Consider the following 27,651-nt stretch of genomic DNA (forward strand, 5'->3'; position numbering starts at 1 on the left):
GCCAAACCCTACCTGTAGTCATTCTGCATAGGGTGAGGAAGGCATTCCTCAGAAAGTGTGCAGTTTTGCTTGCATCCAAATTCCTGACATCAGAAACAACGCCAGGAGCCACTTACAAGAAACCAAACCTTTTTTTTTTTATACCTCTGAAAGGGAAGAAAACTCTGCTTTTCTCTGGGGTCTTCCCAGCCTGACTAACCTAGGTCCTCTTTCCACTCATTAGTGGAAGAGGCTGGATAAAACGAAGGGTAAGGAGCTCCCTGCAGGGCCTGGCTCACGGATCCCCACAATGTCCCTGGCTGTTAGGAACACACACACACACACACACACACACACACACGCACACACACGCACACAGATGCACTCGCACACGCACGCACACACACATGCACACACACGCACACACATGCACACAGACACGCACACACACAGACACACACGCACACACACACACACATACACACAGATATACAAATACAAATATACACGCACACACACATATACAAATACACATACACATGCACACACACACACACACACACACACACACACACAGCTACTTTGTTCATCATAACATTGGGGAGAATGTCTTAGCAAGATGGTAGGGGTTGAAGAGGAATGAAATCTAGATATTTCTCCGACTACAGGGAGAAGAGTCACATGTCATAAATAGAACTGCCATATTTGACAATCTGCTTACAAAAAAAAGAAAAAACCCCAAAATTTATACCTTGCTTTACTTTGTGTATGAAAACCTCTGGCAGATGAAAATATAATTTAAAAAAATTAAATTTTAATGTTACTTTATATTTGAGGAGAAATAATATAAAAAGCAAATAGAGCCCCAAAAGCTTTTTAAAAAAGATAGCCATAGTTGATGAAGTAAACATTTAAAACTTTTATATTTAAGAAAATGTGTCAGCAAAGTCCAGACATGGTGGAGCATGCCTGCAATCTGCACTGTGGAGATGGAGAGAACAGAACCAGAGCTCTGTGCTATCCTTAGCTACATAGGCAGATGGAGGCCAGCCTGAGCTGAAGACCCTGTCTCTCCCAAACACAAGAAAACCATGTTCGGCCTTGCTAGAGGTGGGGACCCATGCTAGCAGCGGGGCTTTGCTTTGCTCTTTGTATTCATGCAAAAGCAGTCCCTCAAAATGTCGATAATGAATCCTACACTCTGACCTTAGCTAGACAGTGAAGTGTTCCTGCATCTGCTCCTGGCTTCCAGCTCCGGCCGCTTGCTCCGGAATCTCACACCCGAGTTCTGAGGTTCACTGGGAGGCCACAGAACTACACATCCCATGGGCTCGGGATGTGACAAGGACGTGTTTCTGTGTAAATTATGATTGTTATGAAGACGAGGCAGGGAAATGTTGTGATAAGATGATAACTTTGGGTCTCTTTACTCAGAATACGTTTATTGGTTTAAAAAGCATATAAACATTTGATGGAATTATTCCTCCTAAGAACAGAGAACAAGGACACGTAGAACACACTCACATTATACCTGACTCCTCCTCCTCCTCCGTTTGAGATGAGAGAGACGGTAGGGTATAGCTGCACAAAACCCCATGAAAGGATTCCTTCGAGTTTCTCAAAGTTTTGAACAAAACAACACCGGCTGCCGAAAGTATTGTAATCTCTGTCGTGCTACATAATACTGATACAAAAGGTGGGGAGTATAAAGTTCATTATATATAATATAAAGTTTAATATATTACATTTGTTCTACATAACAGACTATAAATATATGTGCCATAGCATGTTTAACAGCCATTGTTCCCAGCTCTTCACACTATGGTACCAAATGAAAAGTACAGTTTCTTTTTTTGAAAAAAAACATAAGCACACGGACAGAAACCAGTAGACACAGTTTTATAGGTTAAAAAATTTAAAGGATACAGTAGATGTTATCCTAACCTTTGCTATAAAATAATTTCGAAATCTGGCTAGTGATTATCTGGAGAGCGAACCAACAAATTAAGATTTTTCTGCCATCAGGAGGCCACAAAGCTAAAATACTGAGGACTTTGGGGGGGGGGGGAACGAGACAGGAGTGGAGATAGAGGAAGAACACCCGTCTGAGCCTTAACCCGCCACCACTTGACACTGCCACCAGGGCAGCCACGTGGGTATCCACCCAGCAGAAACCCTGAGTTTCTGTTCTGTTCTCACAGTTCTTCAGCCCGACAGGAGCCTCTGCCGAAGTCCCTCTCTTTTGGTGTTCTGAATTAAGGCACAGCCTGAGAGGCGAGGGGCAAAGCTGCATCATTTCCTTCCTGGGGCCAGGCCAGGAGACACGTAAGAGTCCGGAAGGAACTCTCATTAGGAGTAGGAAACGCCACAGGGAACTCGCCTGTAGCCCAACTGTGAAGAGCACGCTAACCTTCCCAAACCAAACCCCGCCGGCCGCCTTCGTGTTTCCTGACAGGCCACAAGCCCACCTCCACCAGAGCCAACACAATGCATCTGCAGGCTCCAACCGCTCTCCGAGCGAGCTTGCGCCTTCCTTCCTCCCAGTCCACATCCCACACTTAACACTTGGCTCACAGCCCACATCCTCTACAAAGCCTCCAAGGTAGACCGACTTGGCCCTGGGACATCTCACCCATCCTCAACACACAGCACTAACATTGCCCATTCCATCCAGTTTCACAGAGGTGTCCGTTGCCTGGGTATGGCCACTTCTTGGAGGACAGAGCCACCTGTTTGAACGTCTTTTGTTTTAACTGGTAGTAAGGCCACAGCAGGGCACGTTATATAGGACTTTTAAATGAATGGAAAAGAGAGTAGAGTCAACACATTCTTGGGTCATGGGCATCTTCTCTGGAAATGCCCTGAGGACAAGCTCCTTGCAGTCTGAGGTCCCTCCTCCAAAATGAAAATCAAATGTGGCTACTTCCGGGTGATGGAAAGAACAACACTTGAAAATCTAAGCAGCACCTCTCGCGATTTCCAGGAGTCGGGGGGGACAGGGCCGGGACAGGACCACTTCCTTTTAAACAGGAGGTGAGAGCAGTGTGGTCCCCGAGTCAGCATGCACTGCAGCATCCACCATCTTTAAAAGTCCTGCCTCGTCGCTGGAGTACACCGTGGTGTCTGTGTCATCTGAGTGATACCCAGACTGGTAGCCACTGGTCTGGTTGGAGCCTTCCGAGGCCACAGACTCCCTGCTTTTACTGGGCATCATCCCACTGTGGAAGAAACAGAAATCGAATGAATTGAGAAGGGAAGACAGCCCATTTGCTTTTCACACTCACCAAAGCCCCAGCTCAAGGGGGTGGAATCCCTTCCGGAGACACCAGCCCCTCTCTCTCATTCCCTCATCAGCCTCAGACAAGGTCTACTCTCAGGCACTAGCATGAGCTACAGGTAAGTCCTCTTATTCGGGTCCAAGTCTTTCAAGCTCACGACAAGATAAAAGGCCATTCTGCTGAGGTATGCAGAGCCCCCAGCCAATGGAAGAGTTTTACAGCCTTGACGATTGACAAGTTTGTCTACAGTGACAGGAGCCACAGGGTCTCTTTCATGATAGTAAACGATATCGGGATGGTCTAAAAGTTCATTTGTGGTTTTCCTGTTTGGTCACCTAGGGAGCTCCATGGTTTATGAAAGATGTTAATAAATTTGTAGAGGGGGGGGGCGGGGAAAAGCTAGTGTACAGTCAGGTCAGACATGTCAAAAACTGCTTTTTACTCATCCAAACCACATTCTTTGAACAAATTGTGGGTTCAGTCACTCAGCAGCAACTGGAGAATGTTTCCAATGACATAGTAATCATGTCAAAGCTAACAAACATGAGCTGTATGGACCTAAAAACTCGGGCTTTGCCCTTGAAGGGGTCTTATGCTTATTATTCATAATAAAAGCCACAGACAGAGTTTGTTTACTCTGTGTTCAGATATGGTTTAATGTAAGCTCAAAGAACCACAAGTACGTTTCCCCTCCCGGTCCCACTCTTCACTTCCCAGACCAAAACCAGTTTGTGTCTCAAACAGTGGCATGACCCTGGCCACCTAGTAGCTCTGAATCGTATTGTTTGAGTCAATGAAAGAAGCATGTGGTTGGTGCCCATGCCTTCTTGCTGGGCCTTAAAGAAAACAACAAAACCCACTGTGGCTGCTGTTGTGGTTGTATAGACATCACTCAAAAGTCCACGGGGAACCCCATCTCATACAGCAGCTCTGTGATGTGTAGGTCAAATCTTTGGTTTCCCTACCTAGAATGAGTCTGCTGGCAAACAAATAACACTCTTATCCTATTATTCTTATAAATGTAGGTTTTCATAATGATTTTTTTATGTTTAAATCAGGTACATTTATTCAAAGCCTATGTGTGTGTGTGTGTGTGTGTGTGTGTGTGTGTGTGTGTGTGTGTGTGTTGAGCCATAAGGAAGAATGACTCAAGAGTAAATTTAATAGTTTTACCCCAACTGAAAAGTCAGTGATTCAAAGACTCATATTTAAATATAATAAATATGTGAATATGCATCTATTTACATATCATCTTCCTTAATTACAGATAAATCGATTTAAGAACAGGTTTGACAATCCATCAGAATCTGCAAAGTCTTCACTGTTCAGGATCTTGGAACCTGTTGACATCTTTGCTGTTTGGTCAGGGCCATAGAAACCACTGGTCACTCGCTGGCCCGTATCAATCTGCTCAGAAGTCCCATAGCCTTCACAAATGTAGTCATTAGAAATTGGCCAAATACTCTAACTCGCTTCAGTTTTTTTTTTTTTTTTTTTTTCAGACTCACCAATTTCATGGTTTGGTTGATTTTTACTTCTTTATCAAATTGCTAATTTGGAATATTAATGTCATCAACCTCCAAAGGCACCCGAAGAGAAACGCATCTACACCGAATGTCTTTATTAGATCCGTCCAAAAATTCCTATTGGAATTTTCTTTCTTAGTTAGATGAGTCTTACCCAAACGACGGAGATAGTTTGTTCCTGTCTTCCAGAGTTTTCAGCTCTTCTGATGCAAGGACCATCCCACTGTCTGTCTGGCTGTCCTTTTTAGGAGACAGTGAAATGACACAGTGAGTGTGCACATGACCAGCTACTTTAAACTCGTTTCTCAATCCATCTAGCTGACAATAGGACTCAATGTCGCGCCAAAGAGGGAAAGGGTATGGCAGCCAGGGACGGTGCAAGCCACAAAGGAAGCAAATGCTTTGAGGAAGTAGACTTGGGCTAAGGAGAGCAGAAAGGTCAGGGTGCTGGGGTCTCCTTCTCTCTGCACAGCGACAACATTTGCACTCGAGTGAAGTTGGACACACAGTTAGACTATCTCAAACCTTGATCCAGGTGCCTTTCATATGACAAAACTAAAGATCGATTTTCCCCCCACAGCACATATGCTCAAGGACAGCCTTATTAAGGTTCCAAAACTCAAGTGCTTAGGCTAATATTTATCTAGCTATTATTTCACCCCAAGTATTATCTTTACGACTATTTATGAAAGATGTACTTACATCTGGGATCACTTTTACTTCGGGTTCCTCCAATGGGATATCTTCAAATGTTTTTACACTCACTGGCCGGCTCTTTCGTTTACTGTTCTGGAGATAACGACTACAAGAGAACAAATATTTATTTGTATTTGGGTGGTGGTATATTTGGCTGTGGATGCCTCAAGTGATACCTAAGTTCATTATCTTTCAACCACAAGTTGAATAGCCACCTTCAAAACATCCTTTGGTAGAAGAAAAACAAAATTCAAAAAGAATATTTTTTTTTTCTGCTAGCACACACGGAAGGCTTAATTTCCTGTGACAGTCCATTTAAAAGTATAATATAACTGAGAAGGGTAAAGGAGGCCCTGTGCCTTGCAATCGTGCTTCTGGGGCTCAGTGCTGAACTAAAAAGACAAGGGCAGCTGACTCAACAGCAGTTTTGCCTTCTGATGGGCCCTGACTGCATGGATTCCTCCAGTGATCTCTTGATATACTGCAGCATGCTTTCCTTTCTATAGCCATCTCCAAAGTGAGGTGTTCTACACAATATTCACAGGGCATCATGGGCAGGGGAAACACCTTTGACATCCCTAGGTGCTAGATGCTATGCTGGGCAGTGATCTCAAGTCGGCTTCTTTCTTCTCCATGAACTACAGATCTAAGGCACAGAGGGAGGTGGGCTGGGTCTTACCCAGGCACGCTTTTAACCCACGGGGTTGCTTATTTCAGAAAAGGACAGTGGTTTCAGAGTCTCAAGACACTTTGCACAGCTTTGAGTCAAACCCCCGACTAGAGGAGTAGAGTCAAGGCTCTGCGGCTCCATTTTAAATGCCTGTAGGCAAGAGCTGTTCTTCTGCAGCATGCAAGGACGCTGACAAGGTGAACCCGCACGGTAAATGTCGAGTTTGCTGTTCTTAGGAAGTGCAAAACTCCATCAACCAGCATTTGCCTCCTTCTTTTGAATTCCAGAAGACCTTCACAGAATGAGACTTATCAGACAGCACATTAGCGCTCCCTGGGGCGTGTGTCTTCCCTACCACTTGACATTGGGAGAGTCCAGAGATCCTATCAAAGCCTCCTGCAGTCCAAGGGGAGATAAGAGAAGCCCCCTTTACAGGAAACGTCCATGCAGACAATAAACATATTCTTCACTCTTGTCCCATGACAAGCAGCCTGCTGGCACAGCGCATAAATGCTGGGTCAGAGTTGAAGAATGGAACCTGAGCATCTCTTCCCTTCCCTAAGAGGTCGTTTCCTCCACACACAGAGGAGAGAATGAGGTTCTCGGTGATACCCCAACTCGGGAGACTCCACAGGAAAGAAGACAGGCCAAGCGACGCAGGGAACAAGCAAAGCCTGCTTCCTGATAAGTCTGGTCTTTAAAAGCAGTGACTGTCAAAGCTGGTTAGTATCATGCCTACTCACTCGTCCAGGAAGACCTTTGGGAACCTATCACCAACTCAGACATCGAGCTGAATGCTCTTCAGACACTGCCTCACAGCACCTCACAGTAACCTCTCCAAAACCTACTTGTCCAAAAGCATACAAGTCGAGTCTTAGGCTATAGTTGTGAGGGCCACTGAAAAAGTTTGAGGCACGAGATTGGCATGGTCAGATACGCTTTCCAGACAGTTGGCTGTGAAGAGAAGAGAAGACCAGAGGCAGGGAAGCCTGCTAGGAGACTTCACACTCATCTAGCATGGAATCTGATTAAAGAACGGGTTTGGAGCAGTGCCTGAATTCCATAGGTATCTGAGGTGACAACCAGGCAGGGTCAGGAGGTGTGGGTATCACATAGCTACCTTAGAAGACCCAGATCCTTAAATTCTCTGCCCAATGATTTAAGAAGGGAATTGGTCCTTCACAAATGACCAAGTATTTTTCTGACATTTCTCCTTGCATCTGCTCCCCACAGTCTCCCAGATAGATCTCATATTTCCCACTGAGAGATGGAGAAGCCCATACTCGGTGAGAGAAGGGCAGAACCAGAATTCACACTTAAGTTTGCAGGTTCTAAAGCCCCCAGGGGGCTGTTTTTCCTCATCCCATTCCACACCGACTCTCTTGGAGTATCAGGGTGGAAAAGAAAGAAGAGAGGCAAAGACTCGTCGCTCAGATCTTGATTAAGCACCTACTACATTCACAGCATTGTTCTGATTCCCACTCTGGCACTGACCCTGGGGTGAGTCGGTGGGTGGAGTCAGTCCCGAGTGTGGAGTAGATGAAAGGTGAAGAAAGAAGACTCCCATTTCAAGGAGTCAAGCATGATGGCCAAGTCAGGAGAGATCCAGATAGCCAGCAGGCTCTCCCAGGCATTAGTCCATCATAGATATTCAATTACCACGAGCAATTAATCAAAATGAGGAAAATACTGTGTCCCAAAGCCTGGGCTCTGGGAGAGAACTGCAAAGACATCTCTGATAAACTGCTTGGAATGGAAGGTGAAACTCCCAGAGGAAATGACAGAGCAACCACAGATGGTCCACACACCGCCCTCTGAGAGAGACAAGCCCAGTAAATACAGACTTTCTAAAGAGAAGCACACTCGGGGCCAGGGATGATCCACAGGGGGAGTTGGAGACAAAGTTAAGTCTAGACGTAAGTGGCCCTCCCTGCCCCCCACTCCTCAGCCTCTTCTCGACATAACTGTTGAACAACTATTTTAAAAATAGTCTAAAGGGGCCACAAATCAAGAGGCTGTCTCCCACGGTGATGTCCCTGTCCAACTCTATTTATAATTCAGCAGACTTGAAACGTATAGGGGGTGGGGGGAATCAAAGCGAGACTCGAGACTCAGCTTTTCTACTTGGCTGGAAGCGTGAAAACAGATAGAATGTGCCCTCAGAGGTGTCTTAGCCTTGGTGGATTTTCCCCAGAGAAGCTAAGCCACATGAGAGCCCCGCACCTCTGTGTGCAGCGTGCTCGCCCCTCTATTCCGTACTGTCTTTAATTCAGACCACTATAAGGTAATGGAAGGCTTTGTTTCCCTAAGAAGAAGCATAGGGGACTTGAGAGGCCATGCGAACAAACGCTTCCAATGTCTGTTTTATTTTTCAGTTTACGGAGAGCTAAAAGAGGACCTAGTCTGGGAAATTTCCTTCAAAACTCACAGGCAGAAAATGTGAGCCAAGCTTGGCTGGGCTTAAAGCACGGTGTCACGTCTGTCCACACTTCTAGGGATAAATGTTAGCAGTCTCTTTTTAGACCCAGCTCACACTGGCACTCCTATTACCCCAACTTGACTTCATCATCTGCTTAGTGCCTTCTAAGAAGCCAGCAAGCCAAGTGGTCTGAGCTCTGCTAGGTCACAGGACAGGTGGAGGAGGACAGTGTGCCGCCGTCACACGGCTCTCTGGTTAAGGAGACGGCAACGTAGCATGTCAGAGCAAGGCAGGCAATCCTGAACCAGGAAACTGCATACATGGGAGTTTCACTTCATGACTTCAGACTCTTCCCTCTGAGAACCTCTCCTTGGAAGGAGGGAAGACACAGCTAAGTAAGAGACTAGAGGACATGGATTCACCTCAGCAGGATGGGAAGCAGCTTGAGAGCTGTCCTTTATGAAGTGCCTTCAAGTGCCAGGCACTTAGAAATACATTATAGTATGCAAATCCTCCAAGCAGCGATTCACAAACAGCCCTGTGTGTGTGTGTGTGTGTGTGTGTGTGTGTGTGTGTGTGTAGCAGGGGTTGGGTTGAGGAGTGATAGATGATTTGGGACTTGCGACACAGCTGCTAAAAGGCAGACCCAGGCCTCATATCTGGTTTTACCAAATTCTCTTGTCTACACCTTTAATCACACTATTTTGCACTGCCCCAGGTGGTTAAGAGTCATGTCAGTCTCCAACCTAGAAGATAGTTTCTACCTTGCCTAAGCTCTCATATAGGCAAAACAACAACAAAAACAAAATCAAGTCAAAACAAAACTAAAAAGAAACCAAACCCTGAGAATATACAGAAAATTTCTTCAAAAAAACATTGACTGCTCTCATTATAAAGGGATGGTAGCTTGCTGGTTGACATTTAAGTCTGTCTGTCTCTCTGTCTGTCTGTCTGTCTCTGCAGTGCAGGATTCCTCAGGCCAAAACATCCCTAGGTCTTTCTCACCTCCTGCAGGCAGCACCTGGGCCAATGCCTCCCACGGGAGACAGCTGCCCATCCCCCCCCTAGCTTGGGGACACTGAGGAAGACAAGTCTTTCCCATGCTGACAGGGGTTCTAGCAGCAGCAGGACAATGCCCAAAGGGAAGGGACAATGCCAACTTGTCTCCAGCTTGGGAAAGGCAATGCTAAGATTGCATTGTGGGAAACCCCATTGCCATGTGCCTCATGGGCAGGTATTAACCGAGAGCCTCGAGAGCTGCCTGGTCCACAGACTGGGACAGGACTGTGCAGCATTTGTTTTCAATAAAGTCAAGCATCCCATTAGGTACACACAATGCTGCAACTCAGACTGGGGAGAGACTTCTGCGCTGTAGTTGCCGGCCCCATGCAGGACACAGCCTATGGCATTGCTGGAGCTATACCACAGAGCCTTCTGCGGGCTTCATATTTGTACAGAATCCTTTCTTCCTGAGCCTCTCCTAAGCCATTTAATTCACCTTAATAAAAGTGTACATGGGGACCATTTTAATACAGATGTCTCAGGAACATGGCTCTCTCTCCCTCTCTCTTTCTTCCCAGAGATTAACGAACTGTGGCATTTTAGTTATTTGCTCCCACAAGGCTTAGAATTCTTAAAGGCAGAGCTGTGCCAGCAACATGGGCCACAGATGGGAGGTGGCTCGGCTCTCCAGACCTTTAGCAAGCACAGCCTTCTGAATGTCAGAACTCCAGTTAGCCAGAAGTAGTATGGAACTGCCTAACCAAATATCTTCCTCCTCCTCCACCTCCCGAGCTGGCCTTGAAGCTCCCCCACCCCCTGCCCTGGAGGGGATGCTGGCCATCTCCAGTACCTGATTCCTGCTGTGTTGTCATAATGGAATTTGGGGTCACACACTTCCTCTTCCTCCATACAGGAAACAGGTGAGGTAGGCAGGGAGAGCCCAGAATCCTCTTCCATGCTCAGTGTCTCTGACATTGGAAGAACAATATAGTCTTTGCCATCCTGAAACAATAAACACAGCATGCTATTGTTATGGCTGCTGTCCTTCAAGGGCCTTTTCATGAAAAACAAAGGGGGAGGGTCTTTGGCTGTGTGCGCCGCTTTCATATCTGCACACAAGACTTCAAGACTGTCTTGGAAGTGGCTTGACAGAAACAAAAGAGCACTTGAAAGGGATGTGTGGAAGAAGGTTAATAAAGGGACTAAGGAAAAACAGGATTAGTAAAGGGACAAGAGGCCATGGTTGCCATGAAGACAAAGCAGGCAATGGCTGTGGATTCCATGTGAGAACACAAAGCCCAGGAATAAGTTCCCCACAAAGACCTCCACAGGAGCCTGGCCTTCAAAGCGCAGGGCCTCCAGTGGAGCCTCCACATTCCAGGGCAATGAAGAATCAGAAAGCAGTGAAGATGAAAGCAACAAAGAAAAGGATTATAGGAATTCTGGGGAAGGGTACTACAGGCCAATGGTATTTCTCAAGAGAAAGAAGAAAAACAAGCTCTCCTGTCTGACACAGGTAAATGACTGGAAGGTTTGTTCATGGAAATGGATGTGATCCACTCTTGTTCAGAAGGACAAAGGAATCCATTGGCCCTCACTATATCACAGGGCACCTAGCAGAGACAACTAACTTTTTAGAGGGCAGAGCTCTGTTGTGGAGCTCTCACCAGAGTGTGACATTTCACCAAGAGGGGCCAAGGTCATGGTTTTGCATAATTTTTATGTTTGGTTTGTTTTGGCTTTGCCTGCAGAATTTACTAAAAATTATATGAAATTCCTTTCATTTCTGAAAATATGTAAGTTAACCAGATTTGGCATTTTGGTTTGTTTGCTTTGTTTGTTTGCTATGCTGTCCAAATTGGCCTCAAACTGGTGGTTACTTAGGATTATGTATGTAAATTTGGGATTACAATGTAATCCCAGAATGCTAGGATTACAGATATGCACGATCATACTCAGAAGATTTTTTTTTTTAAGTTTTAGAAGAACATATAAAGAGATAACATGAAAAACACAGGAGGTGGGGACAGCAAGATGACTCAGTGTGTCATCAGCATCTTCAGTCAAGCCTGGTGACTTGAGTTCTCCCCCCTGGCCCCACATGGTAGCAGGAGAAAGCAGACTCCTGTAACTTATGAGAAGAATAGAGTTGTCTATTCTCAAGCTATGAATTAGGACCTCATCAGTCTAAAGAGCAATTAAGGCTTTTTAGGAAGCATTATCGCTCAGAACTGGAAGAGAAAGGCTCCATTTTCAGTGGTTAAGAGAATGACATAATACCGTGTGACGGTTCAGGCCATAGACTGTTAGATCACAGACCCTGGATCTGAGGCCTCTTTGTAGAAGCTTCTCGAGAAGAGGGTGACAAACCTGCTGCGCATTTGCTTGCAGGAGATTTCCCAAATGTTCCACCAACTCTGAAAACGAGGGTCTCTGGTTGGGGTCCTCATGCCAGCAGTCCAGCATGGTCTGGTACCTGGACAAGTGAGACACCGGTTTCATTAACTTTGCTATCCTTCTGAGGGCGAATGGTCAAGATAAGTGAGTGAGAAGCAAAGAGATGAGATGCTACAGAGAGATGCAAAACTACGGGAGACACAGGTGCCTGCACTCAAAGGTCCAACCATCTATGGAGAGGTCTTCTTTATCATAGCTCTATCAACCTTTAATAAAGCCTCTCTGGAGAGGATACCAAGTAATGCCACGATGGTGCTTGAGCTACCTAAGGGAGGTTTCAAAGACAAAGCTGAACAAACTAGGCCAAGGCATAGACGCACACAATGGATGGCCTCCTTGCCTCCTTAATGTGAAGAGTTTGTGAGAAAAGAAAGATGTTTTCCAGAGTCTTACATTTCTGGAGTAGTGTAGTCAGGAGCCCGCATTCTAGTTCCTTCTTTCAATCTCCTACAAAATTCTTCATCAATCTTGACCCCAGGGTATGGGGAAGCACCTAGCATAGAATAGGAAAAGAGCATTGTGGGATTCGAATCCCTCACAAAAAGCCCGAAAGCCAGATACTTGTACACATGTATCATCAACATAGCTTTCTTGATTTTACCACTGAAATCTTCTAAGAAATTCTACTTGACAGGAGGTAAAAGACTGAGAGTAAATGATACACAAGGCTCATTGGTTACTATCATCATACTTGTTCTGGAGCCTCCACCCAGGAGGGGGTCAAAGAGAAGTGGCTTACCTAAGGAAAATATTTCCCAGAGCAACACACCGAAAGACCACACGTCACTCTGAATTGTGTATACTCTGTCGAAAATGGTTTCCGGGGCCATCCACTTCAAAGGGAGTCGGGCCTGAGGGGAGACAGCAAGGCATGAGATCCCAAGTTGGCAGGTTTCTAAAGAAAACACTCCCCTCACCTCTAAACACAAATCCACACAAAGCTGGAATTCCACACCTGAACAGCCACAGAGTTCGCCTTTAGATACCTACATCTCCTTTTCTGACATAATCCGGGTCTTTATAAATGTCCCGGGCCAAGCCGAAGTCACAGATCTTAACCACATTCTTCTCCGATAGGAGAATGTTTCGTGCTGCCAGGTCCCTGTGGATACACTGTGAAAAGAACAGTACGTGTGGTAAGTCACTACACAGCTAATCTCTTTTACATCTGTTGTGACCTCATGCTTAACAAAAAAAAAAAAAGAAAAGAAAAAAAAAAAAGACCCACATCGGAGTGATTAACAAGGACTAGGGTTGCGTTTTATACCAACATGTCAGGAAAAGCGTCTGTGTGTTTCATTGAGACACACATCTGCTTATTCCATAAACAGTCCTGGCCATTGGAGTTAAATGGCAAAGTTATGGTCTGACGATGGACACAATATTAAAATATGTGTCTCCGATCATATCCACACATCCTTTAGCTTGTGCCCTATCTGGCTAAAACTGGGTTAGACTGAGGAGATCCCAGGATAGACCGGTCTTGAATGGATGTGTAGAAGTCAGGAGCAAGGGTTCTCATTGGTGTGGTGCGCTTTCTTAGCCTTCTCTTCCATTTGGTATAGAAGCTGGACTGGATCTGGAGGCAGTAGTCACTGGTACTCATCCTGCTTCCAAAGTGTTAGATATCACAGTGAAGATGAACCCAAGCAAGGCTAGCCAACACGAGTGGAATAGATCCTGTTGTGCTAGAGCTCAGTTCTAAACCTCTGCATTCTCAGTTCCTCCAGTGGTCTCTTCTTTCTGTCCTCTAACTTGATCTGACTCTCAACCACTAAGCAGCTATGTCTCTATATGGTCAGAGCCCTCAGCCAAGAGCCCAAGCGCCATCAGAAAGGGGACACAAGCCCCCAAAGAGCTTTAGATACAATGAAAGGCGACATGAAGCTGGGCAGTGGTAGCGCTTGCCTTTAATCCCAGCACCAGCACTTGGGAGGCAGAGGCAGGTGGATTTCTGAGTTCGAGGCCAGCCTGGTCTACAGAGTGAGTTCCAGGACAGCCAGGGCTATACAGAGAAACCCTGTCTCGAAAAAAAACAAACAAACAAACAAAAAAGAAAGGAAACATGAGGGTCCCTGGTCCACACAGGAGTGACCACAGAAGCTGGTAATCATTGCCTCTGCCTTATCCGGCACCCCAGGTCTGTACATCACTCTCTCTCACACCAGAATATCCAGGATGGCATTGGCTAGTGCGAGTTGAAAACTGGAGAGGCCCCAAGGTAGACAGCGCTCCTACTTGCTTTCAACCAAGGAGCTCCTTTTTTCCAGCTGGACAACCACGTAGTATTCAAAAAGATCACACCGTGGGTCCCAGAGAAAAGAAAGGACTCTGGCTCCATCCTCTCCAGTCACAGTATCAATTCCCCCTTCCTGTTGCCAAAAGGAACTACTTGGCTCAGGAATGAGCTTTGGCCTTTATAAAAATAACAATCTTTGAAAGAGACTCAAGGCCCTTCTCCTTGGGAAGATCCTGTAGGACCCTGGTTCTCTCCCTTTTCCTTGGAAAATAAACGTGCAAGAAATATTCAGCAGAACTATCTAAGATCCCAAGGTTCTGGAAGATGTGAGAAACTCTAAGCTTCAGAGAGGAGAGGGGTAAGGGACCTTACAGTGATAAGGTAAACAAAAGAAATATTAAAGCCTTCTGTTCTCTCAAGAACCAGCAGCAAATACATTTCATCAACAGAGAGCTATAATGTGAACCTTTCCTACTGAGTTTCCCTCCACCTTCCACCAACTGACTCCCACCTCCTTGGTGTTTACAACAATATTTGTCACTTGTCACGTCCCACCTCAGCCTTTGTTTGGCCTACTTTCTAATTTTAGCTGTTTTAATCGTCCTCATCTGAAGCGGGGCCTTCCTGCCTTCTAATTACACAAATAACAAGTAACTTTTGGATGGATGGAGACGAATGTAAAACAAATTAAAAATAGATCCACCACACCAAGATATCTACAAGACTCCTCCCATCCCTTCTCCTAGGTCCTTGCTCAAATGTCATATCCTTAATAAGTCTTCTCATCTACCTTGTTTAACATTGAAGTACACACGTGTTAGCATATGCACATACAAACACACCACTTCCGGATATTCTGCAAGCCCTTCCTGATTTATTTAATCCCACAACATCTATTCCCATTTAGCCTTTCCTATTTGTTACTTGGGTATTGGATGTTTCATCAGCCACTAGTGCTGTAAAAATCATGAAGAAGCAGTGCTGTCTTGGTTGGTTCACCATGAGGCCCTTAGAAGTCTACCCAGCACTGAGTAATTGGTCAATATATATTAATTATATTAATTTATTTCATGAAACCACTAGCCACCTTTTATTAGCAGAAATAGAACCTCCCTCAGTGGGATGCTTAAAAGACTCCTAAAAGTGGTGCATGATTTTCCAAACCAAACAAAGGGGTGCCTGATTTCTAAGCCTGTGACCTGAAGAGAAGGCTTCCTTCCCCTGACCTGTCATACCTTCCTTGATGCCAAGAACTCCATGCCCTTAGCCACTTGGAAGCTGTAACAGATGAGATGCTCCAAGGTCAGGAAGTCCTTGTACAGTTCTTCAGAAGCTGTGAGAAGAGGCAGGAGGACAGAGATGAGTGCTCCCACCAAGATGAGTGCTCCCACCCGTCCTCAGCTCTGCTTCTAAGTCAGTGATCTATTTAAGACCCGAGGGTCAGTTTCAGGAACCAGAAACAGAGCACCTGCCCATTCCCTGATCCCCAAATTATTCGCCTCCATCAGAATCCTTGGGGGAAAATAATGTCTTCTCCACTGTAGTCAAATGGAGCCACTAAACCAGAAGGCAGAGTGGAGGTGTCGTTGGTGCAGACAGCAGGGCAAGAAGAACGATTTTTTTAAAGTCTGCTATCTCACGCTGTTGCTGTTCTTTTCCCATGAACCCAGAGGGGGGAAACAATAGCTCATATTAAGAACTCTAAAAATAAAACAACAATATTCAGGGTCATCAAATCTTTTCTCTCCAGGCTTTGTCCTGGAACAAAGACCAAAGTTCAAACTACAGTCTACAACAGAAAACTAAAAATACCAGAAAGAGATTTATTTCTCTTGCTCTCAGACTTAAGACGTGTGGTAAGTACATGAAATCTGGCCCATGTGTGTGTGTTGCGGGGAGGGCTTTCCTCCAAGAAGAGGAGCAAGTGACAGCGGACATGAAAGATGAATTTACATAAGTTTATGTATTTATTACAGTCAACTGATACAAATAAACACTGAGGGGCTCCTGGAAATTTTGAAATGATCTCCTAACTTAGGCCAGATGAGATAAGGCTTACTGTCTCCTTCCTGGACACAAGACCAGAGTAAACACAAACTTATTTGTCATAATAGCCTTATTAGTATTAATAAGGATGAGACCTCTTCTTTGGGTGAGGTCTACAGGGCTCTGGAGGAACAGTGAAGGCCTTTTCATTTTCCAGATACAGAAATGGAGGCAAAGTTCAGGCCTACAATTCCAAGTCATTTTACCTCAGCCCCTGTCAATTCCTTGGGTCTCCAGCTCACTGGCTACCATTTGTGAGCAAAAGGGTATCCGAGCCACTTAATTGTTAAACCCCATGACATAAGGCCTACACAACTTTCCCATGCCCCTCTAGCCCAAGGCCTGGCCACCAACTGCCTACACAGCTTCTAACAATATGTTAGATTAACTTTTATCAGTCGACTTATGGCAGGGGAAACAGAAATGGGTGTGGTTTGTCTAAACTCATGCTCCCAAGAGCATCAGGTACCAGGCATCCCCAACTTTGTCTATGCAGTTGGGCCTGCTCCTTCTGAGTCAAGAAGAGATACAGTGAGTGTGTCCTAGAGCTGACTGAAGTATGGGAGGTGATGCGGAGGTCCAGCTCCACCCATCAGTAGCACTAAAACATCCTTGGGATCACAACAACCAAGGGAGACAAGTCTAAAGCAGGGCTGGAAGGGAGATTGTTAAGAAGCCAGCTGGAGTGTAGAGAAAACAAATAATGTGTCCTAAGCTGTCTTGGTGAAGGTCAGGTAGAAGAACTGAAGGGGCCTCTGTGTGCTGCTAAGGTACACTATCTACTAGGTCTGAACCACTTAGGAAAACCAAGACTGGCCAAGCACTAGAAAACTCCCTAGCCCCCTTCCAGAACATAGCACTGAACCTCTACTGCCAATACATTCAGATCCAGTATCGGGCCAGAGTATTGATTTGTTTACTAGTGACAGGTTAGCCCACCAAGTTATCTAGGCTCCTCAGGATAACCCCGATTTGCCTCCCAATGGAGTTCACTGTCTACTTAGGGATTTCAGGCTCTAGTTAAGCTTGCCTGGACACTGCCTGGGGACTCAGATTTCTTTCAAACATGAAGCTCCCCCCCCTCCCGTTTCTGAATAGCTTGTCCTCGTTGCTTCCTACGAGAACACGTGTTAGGCATGGGCAGCAAAGCAGGTACCTTCTTCTTCCTCTACATCACTGAGTGATTTCTCCTCAACAAAGCCTGAGCTGGCGGAGCTCTGGCTGCTGGTGATGCTGTCCAAGCGCCGTTTCAGATCCACAGAGAGCTCTCCAACGTAGTCCTTCCCCTGGCGGAAGCGTGCCCCTTTGCTCTGTAAAAGAAGGAAATGTGCAAATTCCTCGAATACAAAAATGGGTCTCTAGTGCTTTGCAGGGTTACAAACAATTAAAATGATTAAAGACAAGCAAGACAGCTCTAGGAGTCCATGGTCTTGGAGTTGAATTGGGTGGGAAGGGAGGGAGGGAGGCAAGGTTTAGCAGTATTCCTTCTGTAACACTAAGCTCCTTCTCCAGCATCCAGTAGTAAGTATTCGTGTCCAGGAATATTCACACACACTGCCATTGGTGCCCTCTTTACAGAGGGATGTACCCTCCATAGTGACAAATATGGCTGGGGGCCTGAGGAAGCACACTGTAATCCAAAGCCAGCATTCCCTCTGCCCCATCCTTACCCTAATTAAGTCTAACCCTATCATAAAGGGTCAAGAGATTTAAAGTCCCCAAAATAAAATATTAGAAGCACACAATCCCTAGAAGATAAAAGAGGAAGTTAAGACAGCCAATGAACTATGCGAAGAACTTTAACTAAAGACACACACATACCACTCTTGAGTTTTTCTCTGCTTTACAACATGGCCAGTGCTCAGGTAGAAGACAGCCTACCTTATAGGGAACGAATTCATTTCTCTTGCCCCGTAAGTAAGTTGATAGGTTTCCAAACTTGCAGAATTCCACAATCACCATGAGAGGCCCTGCAAATAATGACAGAGTGTGTTGAGAAAGGAAAAACGTATTTCACGAATATTTCTCACGGTGTGCCCCGCATACCGATAAGCCCAAAACTGCACTAGAAGAAGGCTACCTATAACCTTTCATTAGAACAGGGCTGTAGAAATCACACAACACCAACTCCCTCCTATTGAAACTATTTCTTTTCAAAAGGACAATTCAATACGTGTAATCAAAACAGCAGCAATCAGCCGAGATGGCTGCGGGGAGGGAGACAATGGGGATGGCTTGGGAGTCTCCTTTCGACTCTCAATCTAACACTTACTATACAAGTGCCAAACCATAGCCCCATGATGAGACCATTCTTTAATTCAAAGGACTCTGTAGAATCATTTGATTACAGTGCCCACCACATTTCTGTGAGATATAGCACATTCGGGAGACTGCAAAGCATCACTTCCTTCAGATGCTAACAGAGAGCTCTAAGTCGCACTCAGGCAAGTGGAGCCAGAGCAGATACTCACCTCCCGGCTTGGTGCAGGCGCCTAGGAGGTTCACCACATTGAGATGATGACCAATGTGGATGAGGATCTTGAGTTCAGACATGAGGGCTCGGTGTTCACTGTGTGTTGCTCCTTCTACAGATTCAGAATACAGATGAAAACTAGTAAGTGTACCCATTGCCACCGGATGGTGGCTGCCTTTAACTGTGTAACTCACTCTCCCTGTGTAGCACAGCTATAGCTAACTAAGAGAGCAAACGCGTGCCTTGAAAAGTCAACTGGAAAGTTGATTCCTAATTAGAGATCAAAGCTTTACTTGAAGCAAACCCCGAATGACTGATGTTTAAAGGACTCTAAGGAGACGTTTCCTGTAAAGTCAGGAACATATCTGCCATGGATTCACATCCAGAGCTGCTTTCTATACAAAACTCGATTTTTCTATTTCGGATTTGATAGGCTGTATAGGGTCTGATCATTTCAGTGTCTCCTGATAGGTAAACAATCTCATATATTAAATATTCTCAGATCTAGGGACCTCTGAGTTGTGGGCGGGTAAAGACCCCCCACCCCCCCACTAAGCCTAATAACCGATTTCAAACCCTGGGACCTACACAGTGGAAGGAGAAAACAGATTCCTGCAAGTTATCCTCTGACCACCATATATACTCTCTCTCTCTCTCTCTCTCTCTCTCTCTCTCTCTCTCTCTCTCTCTCTCTCTCTCTNACACACACACACACACACACACACACACACACACACACACACACACACAAATGAACATAGTAAATTTGTTCAGGTTCTTACTGATATTCCAGTTGCTTTGTACCAGATAAATAACATAACAAAGAGTAGCACACAAGCAAGGCTGTCTACACTTCAGCCTAACAGGGCTAAGACTGCATTGATGCTGTATGGATGGCTACACTTCCCTTTCACAGACAGACATGGTTCCCACCTCGGGACCTAATGATCTCTCTCTCTCTCTCTCTCTCTCTCTCTCTCTCTCTCTCTCTCTCTCTCACACACACACACACACACACACATCCTTAGCCTCTAGATAGAAAAGTATAAGTGGAGGCAGAGAACTTTGAAAGGCGCAAGACCTACTGGCAAAGGGCAAGAGCAGCGGCTTCTCGGTCCATGGAAGCAGTCACAAATGGAGCAGAAGATTTACCTACATGGCCTCCCCTTGTCGGAATGCCAGGCTGTGGCTCCATTAGGACAAGATGCTGATTTCTAAAGGGATACCCACACGCCTTTCTGTTTGCATAGCCACTCTTACCTTGCAAAGCGTCTTCATGGACGAAGTCTGCTGCCCTATTCTAACTCTAGAGAACATTCTAGCTTTGCATCCTGCCATTTTCACTGACAGCAAACTCCCCTCCTCAGTCCTGAAGTGTTTATGATCATCTCACATAATAATACACCGAGGAACAATTTATTAGAACCAGATATTGCCCCTCCTCTGTGTAACCAGGATCACTAAATAGAATTGTGCAAGTTAGCCCTTGTTTTGAGGTCATGAGGCTCCAAAGGAGAAAACTGTTTTCAATTTGTGCAAAGGCAATATAAGCCAGGGGCTTAAAGCCTACCTATGCTGAGAACCACTGACACAAGACTCATCTTTAACGAGGGACAAAACAGAAAGAGAAACATAATGATTTTCCTTTTCACCTTTCAACATCTTGACGGCCACTGTTTTGCAAGTCGCTGTCTTGTCGATTCCAAAGGCATCTGCTTCAATCACTTGGCCGAAGGCACCGCGGCCGAGAGGTTTTCCTAGAACCAATGACAGTGGTATTACAAAACACTTTGATTGTCACACTGCCAAAAGGCATACGAAGATTCCAATTGGTCAAGAGGATGGTGCATCTCAGTTAGACCCACAAGGCACTTTCCTCCTTTGTTTTTGGTTTTTCCATTTGCTTTTCAAAATGCTCTGCTTTTGATGGCTGCACAGGCATTTACTAGAAAGCTAAATGGATGACTACCCAAAGTCAAGAGATAAAATTAATATTTATAAATCAGAATACATCATCTAAATAGACTAGACCTGTCAGTCTTCACCGAGAGCTAGAGGAGCGGGTAAAACCTATATCAAGTTAATAGCAGTTGACAACTCACCTAGTTTCAGTCGGTCCCTGGGGAATTCCCACTTGCTGGCATCATAAGGCAAGCGTTCACAGCGCTCGTCCAAGGGCAATTCATCTGGATCCATGACAATGGACAAGTAGCCTGTCTTCAGTTCCCCTTCATTGGCCTGGAAAGCATAAATCCTCCCCGTCATACACACACAGCCTCTTGTTTGGTTGTTGTTTTGTATACATATTGTTGTTTAATAAGGGCCTCATTCATGATAATCTCATTTTCCAATAAAACTCATGGTGTTTGAGAGCGCTCCTATTATAACCCTGTTTTGAGTGCCACTTCAATTTCCAAAAGGAGTTCAGAATAAGGTTTCTAAATCTTAATTACAGTGGACAGTCCAAACCTTTCACCCCTCTGGTGGCTCCCATCAATTAATGCCCACAGTCCACCCAAAGAAAATGGACAAGAATGTTATTGTATTGAGGTAAAAATGTGCCCATTGAGCCGATAACAATGGGAAGAAGCCGCTGAAAGAAGCCCAGTCAGTTTCCATTAACCACAAAAACCAAGACGCAAGGGAAGAGAGGGAAATTATGTTGTTACCCGCTTAACGGTCCGTAGGACAATGACAAGAAGGAGCCAGAAGAACATGGCAATCACAGCTGTGCCGACAAGAATGATGACTTCCAAGTTGGTCTTTTCCTGGGCACCTGGAAGACACGTTTGAGTGATCAACAGCTGGAAATCCACAGCCTATGGTAGGAGGTGACAAAGGACGACATGAAGGGAGAAAAGGCGGGACCTCATGTCACCCACTTTCAAGACTCCCAGGGACCAGAAGTTCCTTAAGCAGAATGGAGTTCACACTTTTAAAGAACAACAGAAACACACCGCTTACGAAAACACCCAGCCATGAACCACAGGCGTTTTTGTGTCTTAAGAGATACATACAGGATGTGTCTGAAGAGAAAAATCTAAGGAAAAAGCAGGCTTCTTTTTGTGGGAACTGGAGTCTGGTTTTGTGCTGATAGCCAATATCTTTGCTTGTGTGGCATGGGAAAATTGATTGTTTAGGGAACTACAAAAGGAGATAATTAAAGCTCTTTGCCCAAACAGCTACTTGTGACCACACACCTACTACGTGCTGGTCAATTTAAATATATCGCCCTTCTTTACTTTTTCAGTAAACTTTAGTTTTCAGATGAAGAAATAAGATTTGAGAGATTAAGCTACTTGTCTGTGAGGTACAGGAACTCGTGGGCTGTTCAAGGGTTGTACTGGATTTGTCCTAACTGAGCTGACCATCCTGTCCCTATGTGGCAGAAGCCTGAAAGAGAAGAGAGAGGAAGACAGGGAAGGGAAGAATAGGTACGGGACACACACACACACACACACACACACACACAGAGAGAGAGAGAGAGAGAGAGAGAGAGAGAGAGAGAGAGAGAGAGAGAGAGGCAGACAGACAGACAGATAGTCAGTCAGTCAGTCAGGGACAGAGAGACACACAGAGAGACAGACAGAGACAGAGCGCGCCAAGATAAAGGCCTTATGTGTGGAGGGAGCAAGGGAAAGGCTAGCAAGTAAGGCTGTAGGTTGCTCTTCAGAACACATTCCAAGCGGAGAGATACAGGCAGAAGGCTCGAAGCACCAAATGCCTAGCACCAAGTGATTAAGAGACAACAATTATCACTTAAGGTCTCAGTCTCTCCACTCACACTGTGCAACGTCCGTCGAAATGAGCCTCAAGCTGGGGGGCTTGAAGCCAGAAGCCAGAAGACAAGCAATTAATTAGTTGGCAAAATAAGAGTTACCACTTGGGAGCGAGTTCTGAGCGCAGCTGTAAGTGGATTCGGTTTCTCTGATGTTCCCAGAGAAGTAATGGTTCTACCTGTATGTAAAGGCTTAAAAGTCTACTCATGTAAGAGACAGACGAAAGGTCAAAGATTCAATGGTCTCAATCAGTTTCTGTGTGAATAGTCTCATATTAACATCTGAGAGCTGAACTTCTGTAGAAGCATTCAATGTCTACCCTCTCCTCTCTCTCTTTTCTCATTTCTCTCTCTCTCTCTCCCCTTTCCCCTCTCCCCTCTCCCCTCTCCCCCTCTCCCCTCTCCCCTCTCCTCTCTCCAGGTAAGTCTCCATAGTATCTATGCCACTGTGCCACATAGGCATGATAACCTAATGCAGATGGCTAGTGGATGGAGGCAGAGTACCAGAGAGAACTGGTGGGTGCATCTTCCCTGGGGTTGGCAGCAAGCCATGAACCCCTTTGGTAGTGACAGAACTACCATGCACTTTGGTATCTTCAGTTGCAGCTGCAGTTTATAGAATCCTAACCATCTTAGAGATTTGAGAGCATGCTAGTGGCTCTAGATGTAGTACTGGACACAGTGAGTTGGACAGATGAAAGGGCCAATATCTAGACTTGGAGATGTTAGAATTCTGTCAAACCTACCTCTTTAACCACCCTCAGTCACCTCCTTGCACACCACTTCTTCACTCACACAACAGAGTCACATTGTTCCCTTAGTGTATTACAAAAACAAGACCCAGGAATGTTCTCCTTAAGAAGAAATGCTCTGTCACAGAGTACTGACTGAAAAACAAATGTTGGCTTTCATATTGATCATACACACACACACACACACACACACACACACACACACACACACACACACATACACACACACAGCCAGAGGGAAAGAAGTTTCCTTTCATATTTCAATTATAACCCCCAATTTTCCATATCATAAAAGCAATCACCTATTAATCACCTATTGTTTATGAGTGAATCTTGTCTCTGCTCTGGGGAAAATCCTGAACCTTTGACCCTTGTCACTAGTTGAATAACAATGTCCAACACCAAATCTATTTTTCCCCCAGTATATATTGAAATGTCATTTCTGTATGTTAGCCATTCAAACAAAGTGAGAATTGGGAACAGGAGGGCATTTGTCATTCACGGTTAACAATTTTCTCACAGTGAGAACTATGTGCACAGAAAATATGGTACAGACTGAAGCACGTGCTAATTTTCCTTTCTGGTTAAAAGGACGCATAGCCACTGAAGACCGTTTATGAAGAACACATGGAGAAACCCTAACTCAGACCTCACAGATGAATAAGATCTGAAACTTTCTGACCACCCACTCCTTATTTCATGTGACAGATCCCAGTCAAAAAAAATGTAGGTACCCTGAAAAATATTGTGCAAAAATGCCTTCAAGCTATGTATAGTTGTGTGACACTGAAATGAACATCTTAGATATGAGACCTAACAACCATGAATGTTACCATGAGTCACCCACAAGGCATCCTACTCAAAGTATGTGCGGCCACGCCCGATGCGATCTAATTGCCAGAGGTCATCTCAGAGCCCATGACATCACACCGACCTTCTATCATGAAGAGTGTCTCCGCTCTTGCACAGCCAAGGACATTGCAGGCCTGGCAGGTGTAGAGGCCTCCGTCCTCCTTCCTCACCCTGCGGATAGTCAGGTTCCGGTTCCCATCTCTCAGTACAATGCCTAAAGGAAGAAGGGAATTCTTGCTTTATTTCTGATTGGGATGTTTTGTCCATGGCGTTAAAAATAAAGGCGAGTCGTTGCCCTTTACCTCTGACCGTGACCTAAAGAGGGTTGACTACTGACTGCTCTCCCATGGGAGCTACATGTAAACTCAACAGGACTCCAAACAAGCTGTTTCTGACTCTGAAATGAGCCACACCCTTGTACCCACATCTGTGTGTTCCATGGGAGGGCATACACATGTGTAGAGGCCAGAGGCCAACGTGAGGTGTCTGCTTTATTGCTTTCTGCCTTATTCTTTGGAGACAGGCTCTCTCTCTCTCTCTCTCTCTCTCTCTCTCTCTCTCTCTCTCTCTCTCTCTCTCTCGCTTGATGATGCAACTAGACTGGCAAATGAACTCCAAGGAGGCATTTGCCTTCCCACCCCCACCCCACCCCCCGCCCCTCAGTACTGAGATTCCAGAAGCACGCTGAGTCTAGCTTTCTACCTGGCTTCTAGAGATCAGAATGCGCAGTGCTCATGCTACTGTGGCAAGCATTTCACTGAGTCACTTTTTCCAGTCCCCTAAATACTGCTTTCTGTCTACTTTGAAACAAGCCAATAAGCGATGTCAGTCTTAGCATCCTTGGGGGGAAAAAAATTCTACAGCCAGAGAAATAGACAAGTTCCACTCACCTGAATCTTCTACCAGGGTCTCGTTGTCTTTGAACCATGTGATGTGTGGGGTAGGGTTTCCAGATGCTGGGCAAGTCACTTCGATGGTCTCGCCAATGGTTGTCGTCTGATTCTCCAGAGTTCCAGTGATCATGGGTGTCATACGCTCTGTGCACATAAAAAGAAAACTGTAGTAGAGCCCACAGTTCCAACTCTTAGAACAGCTCTCATGTCCTGCGACTATTCAACAGTTCTAAACCCCATAAGCAGGAGTCCATTAATAAAGCGAGCTCAAACTACACAGCACTTGGCAACAGCAACCCCGTTGGTTGAAGTCAAACAAAATAAGAAAGGACACTTCAGACAAGCATGGAAGCTTTTAAATATTCACATTATCCACCCCACTTGCAAATCACATAATACCTGGGAATCTTTGGGGATTGTTTTTTGGTTTTTTTTTTTTTTTCAGGTGAGAGGGTTTACTTCCCTCCAATCCCACAAGGCTTTTGCTAAGAGTAACTTCTTCTCTGGAAAGTTGTAGCCACTAAGAGTAAAATTCATGTTTTCTCTTAGGAAAGGCAAAACTTCAGCACGATTATATAATGAGTGGCTTACATAACTTTGGATAACTATATCATTTCTAATATTTACTGTCAGTCACATATAATGAGAGCCAGACCACTAGCCTTATTTTTATGTAATGTGATTGCAGTCCAGGGGTTTAAGCACCTTACCCAAGTCCCTATAATTAAGTAAATGGTCGAGACAATAATAGAATCTGATGGGCCTAAAAGTCCCATGTGGTTTCCACTAAAACACAAACCAAACAATAATATCCTACGAAAAGCCAAGGCCATTTGCCTACATGGGCAGCAAAGCATGAGCTTTACTGTCCTGAAAATCACCCAACTGCAGAAGAAACACTGATGAGCATCAGAAAGAATCATGTTGAAAGAATCCCCTTTCACACTTAGCAGAACGTGGTCATTTCCACCCTTGCACTATATCAGAGTTTAAACAAGTGTACTTGGCTCTGGCCTACTTCCAAGAACAGAGTTTTGGAAACAACCGAAGCATACCCACTGACTGTGATGGGAAACTTCCTGGTCATGGCTAAGCCCAGAGCTCCCTTCACAACTCTTTCTAAACTCTCCCTCATCTGGACCAGCTACTGTTTGCCTGATATAAGTGGTCCTATGTGTGGTGTGATCTCTAGGGTCTCAGGAACAACTTCACTCAGAAACATCTGTCCTTCTGTCCCCAAGTGTTTTAATAACAATCATATGTTAGCATCTATTTTCAAACACCCCTTCAGATAAGCCAAAGCACTCAAAATGATATTCACGTAAAACGCTGATGTAGATGAGTTAGCCTGGACAATTTACCTTTCTCACACTGTAAAACAGAGACGATGCACATCACAAGAACCTCAGAAAGCACAACAAAGAAAGGAGAAAAGGGAAGGAAAAAGGAGAGAGACACCCCCTAAACTCACCAGATCTCCTCAGAGCAGAGATTGCCTAGGCTTTGTGTAAAGTACAAGGTTAGACAAGCCCAGCTAGCATCCCCACAGGAAATGTGAAAGGTTTTTTTCTAATCACAAACTTATCTTACTGAACTTCAACTACTGCGGACCACATAGGATACCACAGAAGTACAGGCGATGAGTGTGGCACCCCTTCCATGGAATCTTCTAGATCTTACACTCAGACCCTCATCGCACTTTTCATGAAGCAGGTATCCCATTGACCACCTTGTATGTGCCAGCGTGTTCTGTGGCTAAGCTTAGAACCTAGTATGTGCCAGTGTGTTCTATGACTAAAATTAAGCAAGCAAAGACCAATTATAATCCCCAGGAGTTGGAGACCCCACAATGGCTTGACCACCCGGTATTTATCTATAGTCTCATCCTCTCCTTCTGCGTCATCACTCTGAGCTTCTGACCCTCTCTTTGCTAATAGTATTACACACATGTGCTAACTTTAATTATTTGAATGTCCAAAGATGGCACAGGAAGTTCCCTGGATTCAAGCTAATCCCTTGCACATACTAGTAGTGACATCATCTTAAAGGCTAGAAAGAGTCAAGCTGTCTTCTAATTTTAACGTATCATCTCACCACTGTTAGCTTTGCTCTGCTTCCAGGAGTGTGCCAGCCTACTACAAAAGCTCCCAGAGGCCTGAACTATGCACACGACACTCAAACACACTGCATTTAAGGCATTGCAATTCACCCAGGTATGCCTCCATACCTAGAATGATAAGCTGCTTGACCAGGCAATGTCTTTTCTTGGTCTTCTTGTCTTGAGCAGAGCAGACATAGTCGCCTTGGTCCTGCAGGGAGGCATTCTGGAATGCCACAATCAAGATGTCACTCGTGCTGTTAGAAAACATGGTGCCATTCAGTTTCCAAAGAGCATCCAAGTTCTTGCAAACTGGTGTGAGTGATTCACCCATGTGGACCGATGTTGCCTGTGAGCCGAGCTTGTACCACGTGAGGTTCTCAAACGTATTTCTGTCTGCAGTGCACAGCAGAGACACATTCTCCTGCTCCGTTGGCTGGGCAGCAGGTTGCACAGTAATTTCAGGACCCCCTGAAATGTAAAGCCATAGTTA

General features: G+C 45.2%; 1 protein-coding gene across 1 annotated transcript in view; it reads right to left on the minus strand.

Annotated features, from left to right (window-relative positions):
- Positions 1-1,400: 1,400 nt before the first annotated feature.
- Kdr (kinase insert domain receptor) overlaps positions 1,401-27,651 on the minus strand; it is a 44,410-nt gene continuing 18,159 nt past the window's right edge. The window contains exons 13-30 of the mRNA XM_021210580.2: positions 27,288-27,629; positions 25,058-25,204; positions 24,250-24,381; positions 21,455-21,561; positions 20,888-21,023; positions 20,438-20,542; positions 18,784-18,897; positions 18,194-18,282; positions 17,469-17,622; positions 15,502-15,599; positions 13,018-13,140; positions 12,767-12,878; positions 12,421-12,520; positions 11,941-12,046; positions 10,421-10,572; positions 5,486-5,585; positions 4,938-5,023; positions 1,401-3,197 (exon numbers count right to left, since the gene is read on the minus strand). Coding sequence (XP_021066239.1) covers positions 3,002-3,197; positions 4,938-5,023; positions 5,486-5,585; positions 10,421-10,572; positions 11,941-12,046; positions 12,421-12,520; positions 12,767-12,878; positions 13,018-13,140; positions 15,502-15,599; positions 17,469-17,622; positions 18,194-18,282; positions 18,784-18,897; positions 20,438-20,542; positions 20,888-21,023; positions 21,455-21,561; positions 24,250-24,381; positions 25,058-25,204; positions 27,288-27,629 — 2,399 coding nt within the window. The 3' untranslated portion in view covers positions 1,401-3,001. The remainder of the gene's footprint in view (positions 3,198-4,937; positions 5,024-5,485; positions 5,586-10,420; positions 10,573-11,940; positions 12,047-12,420; positions 12,521-12,766; positions 12,879-13,017; positions 13,141-15,501; positions 15,600-17,468; positions 17,623-18,193; positions 18,283-18,783; positions 18,898-20,437; positions 20,543-20,887; positions 21,024-21,454; positions 21,562-24,249; positions 24,382-25,057; positions 25,205-27,287; positions 27,630-27,651) is intronic.

Source organism: Mus pahari, chromosome 13 (assembly GCF_900095145.1).
Source record: "Mus pahari chromosome 13, PAHARI_EIJ_v1.1, whole genome shotgun sequence".
NCBI classification, from domain to species: domain Eukaryota; kingdom Metazoa; phylum Chordata; class Mammalia; order Rodentia; family Muridae; genus Mus; species Mus pahari.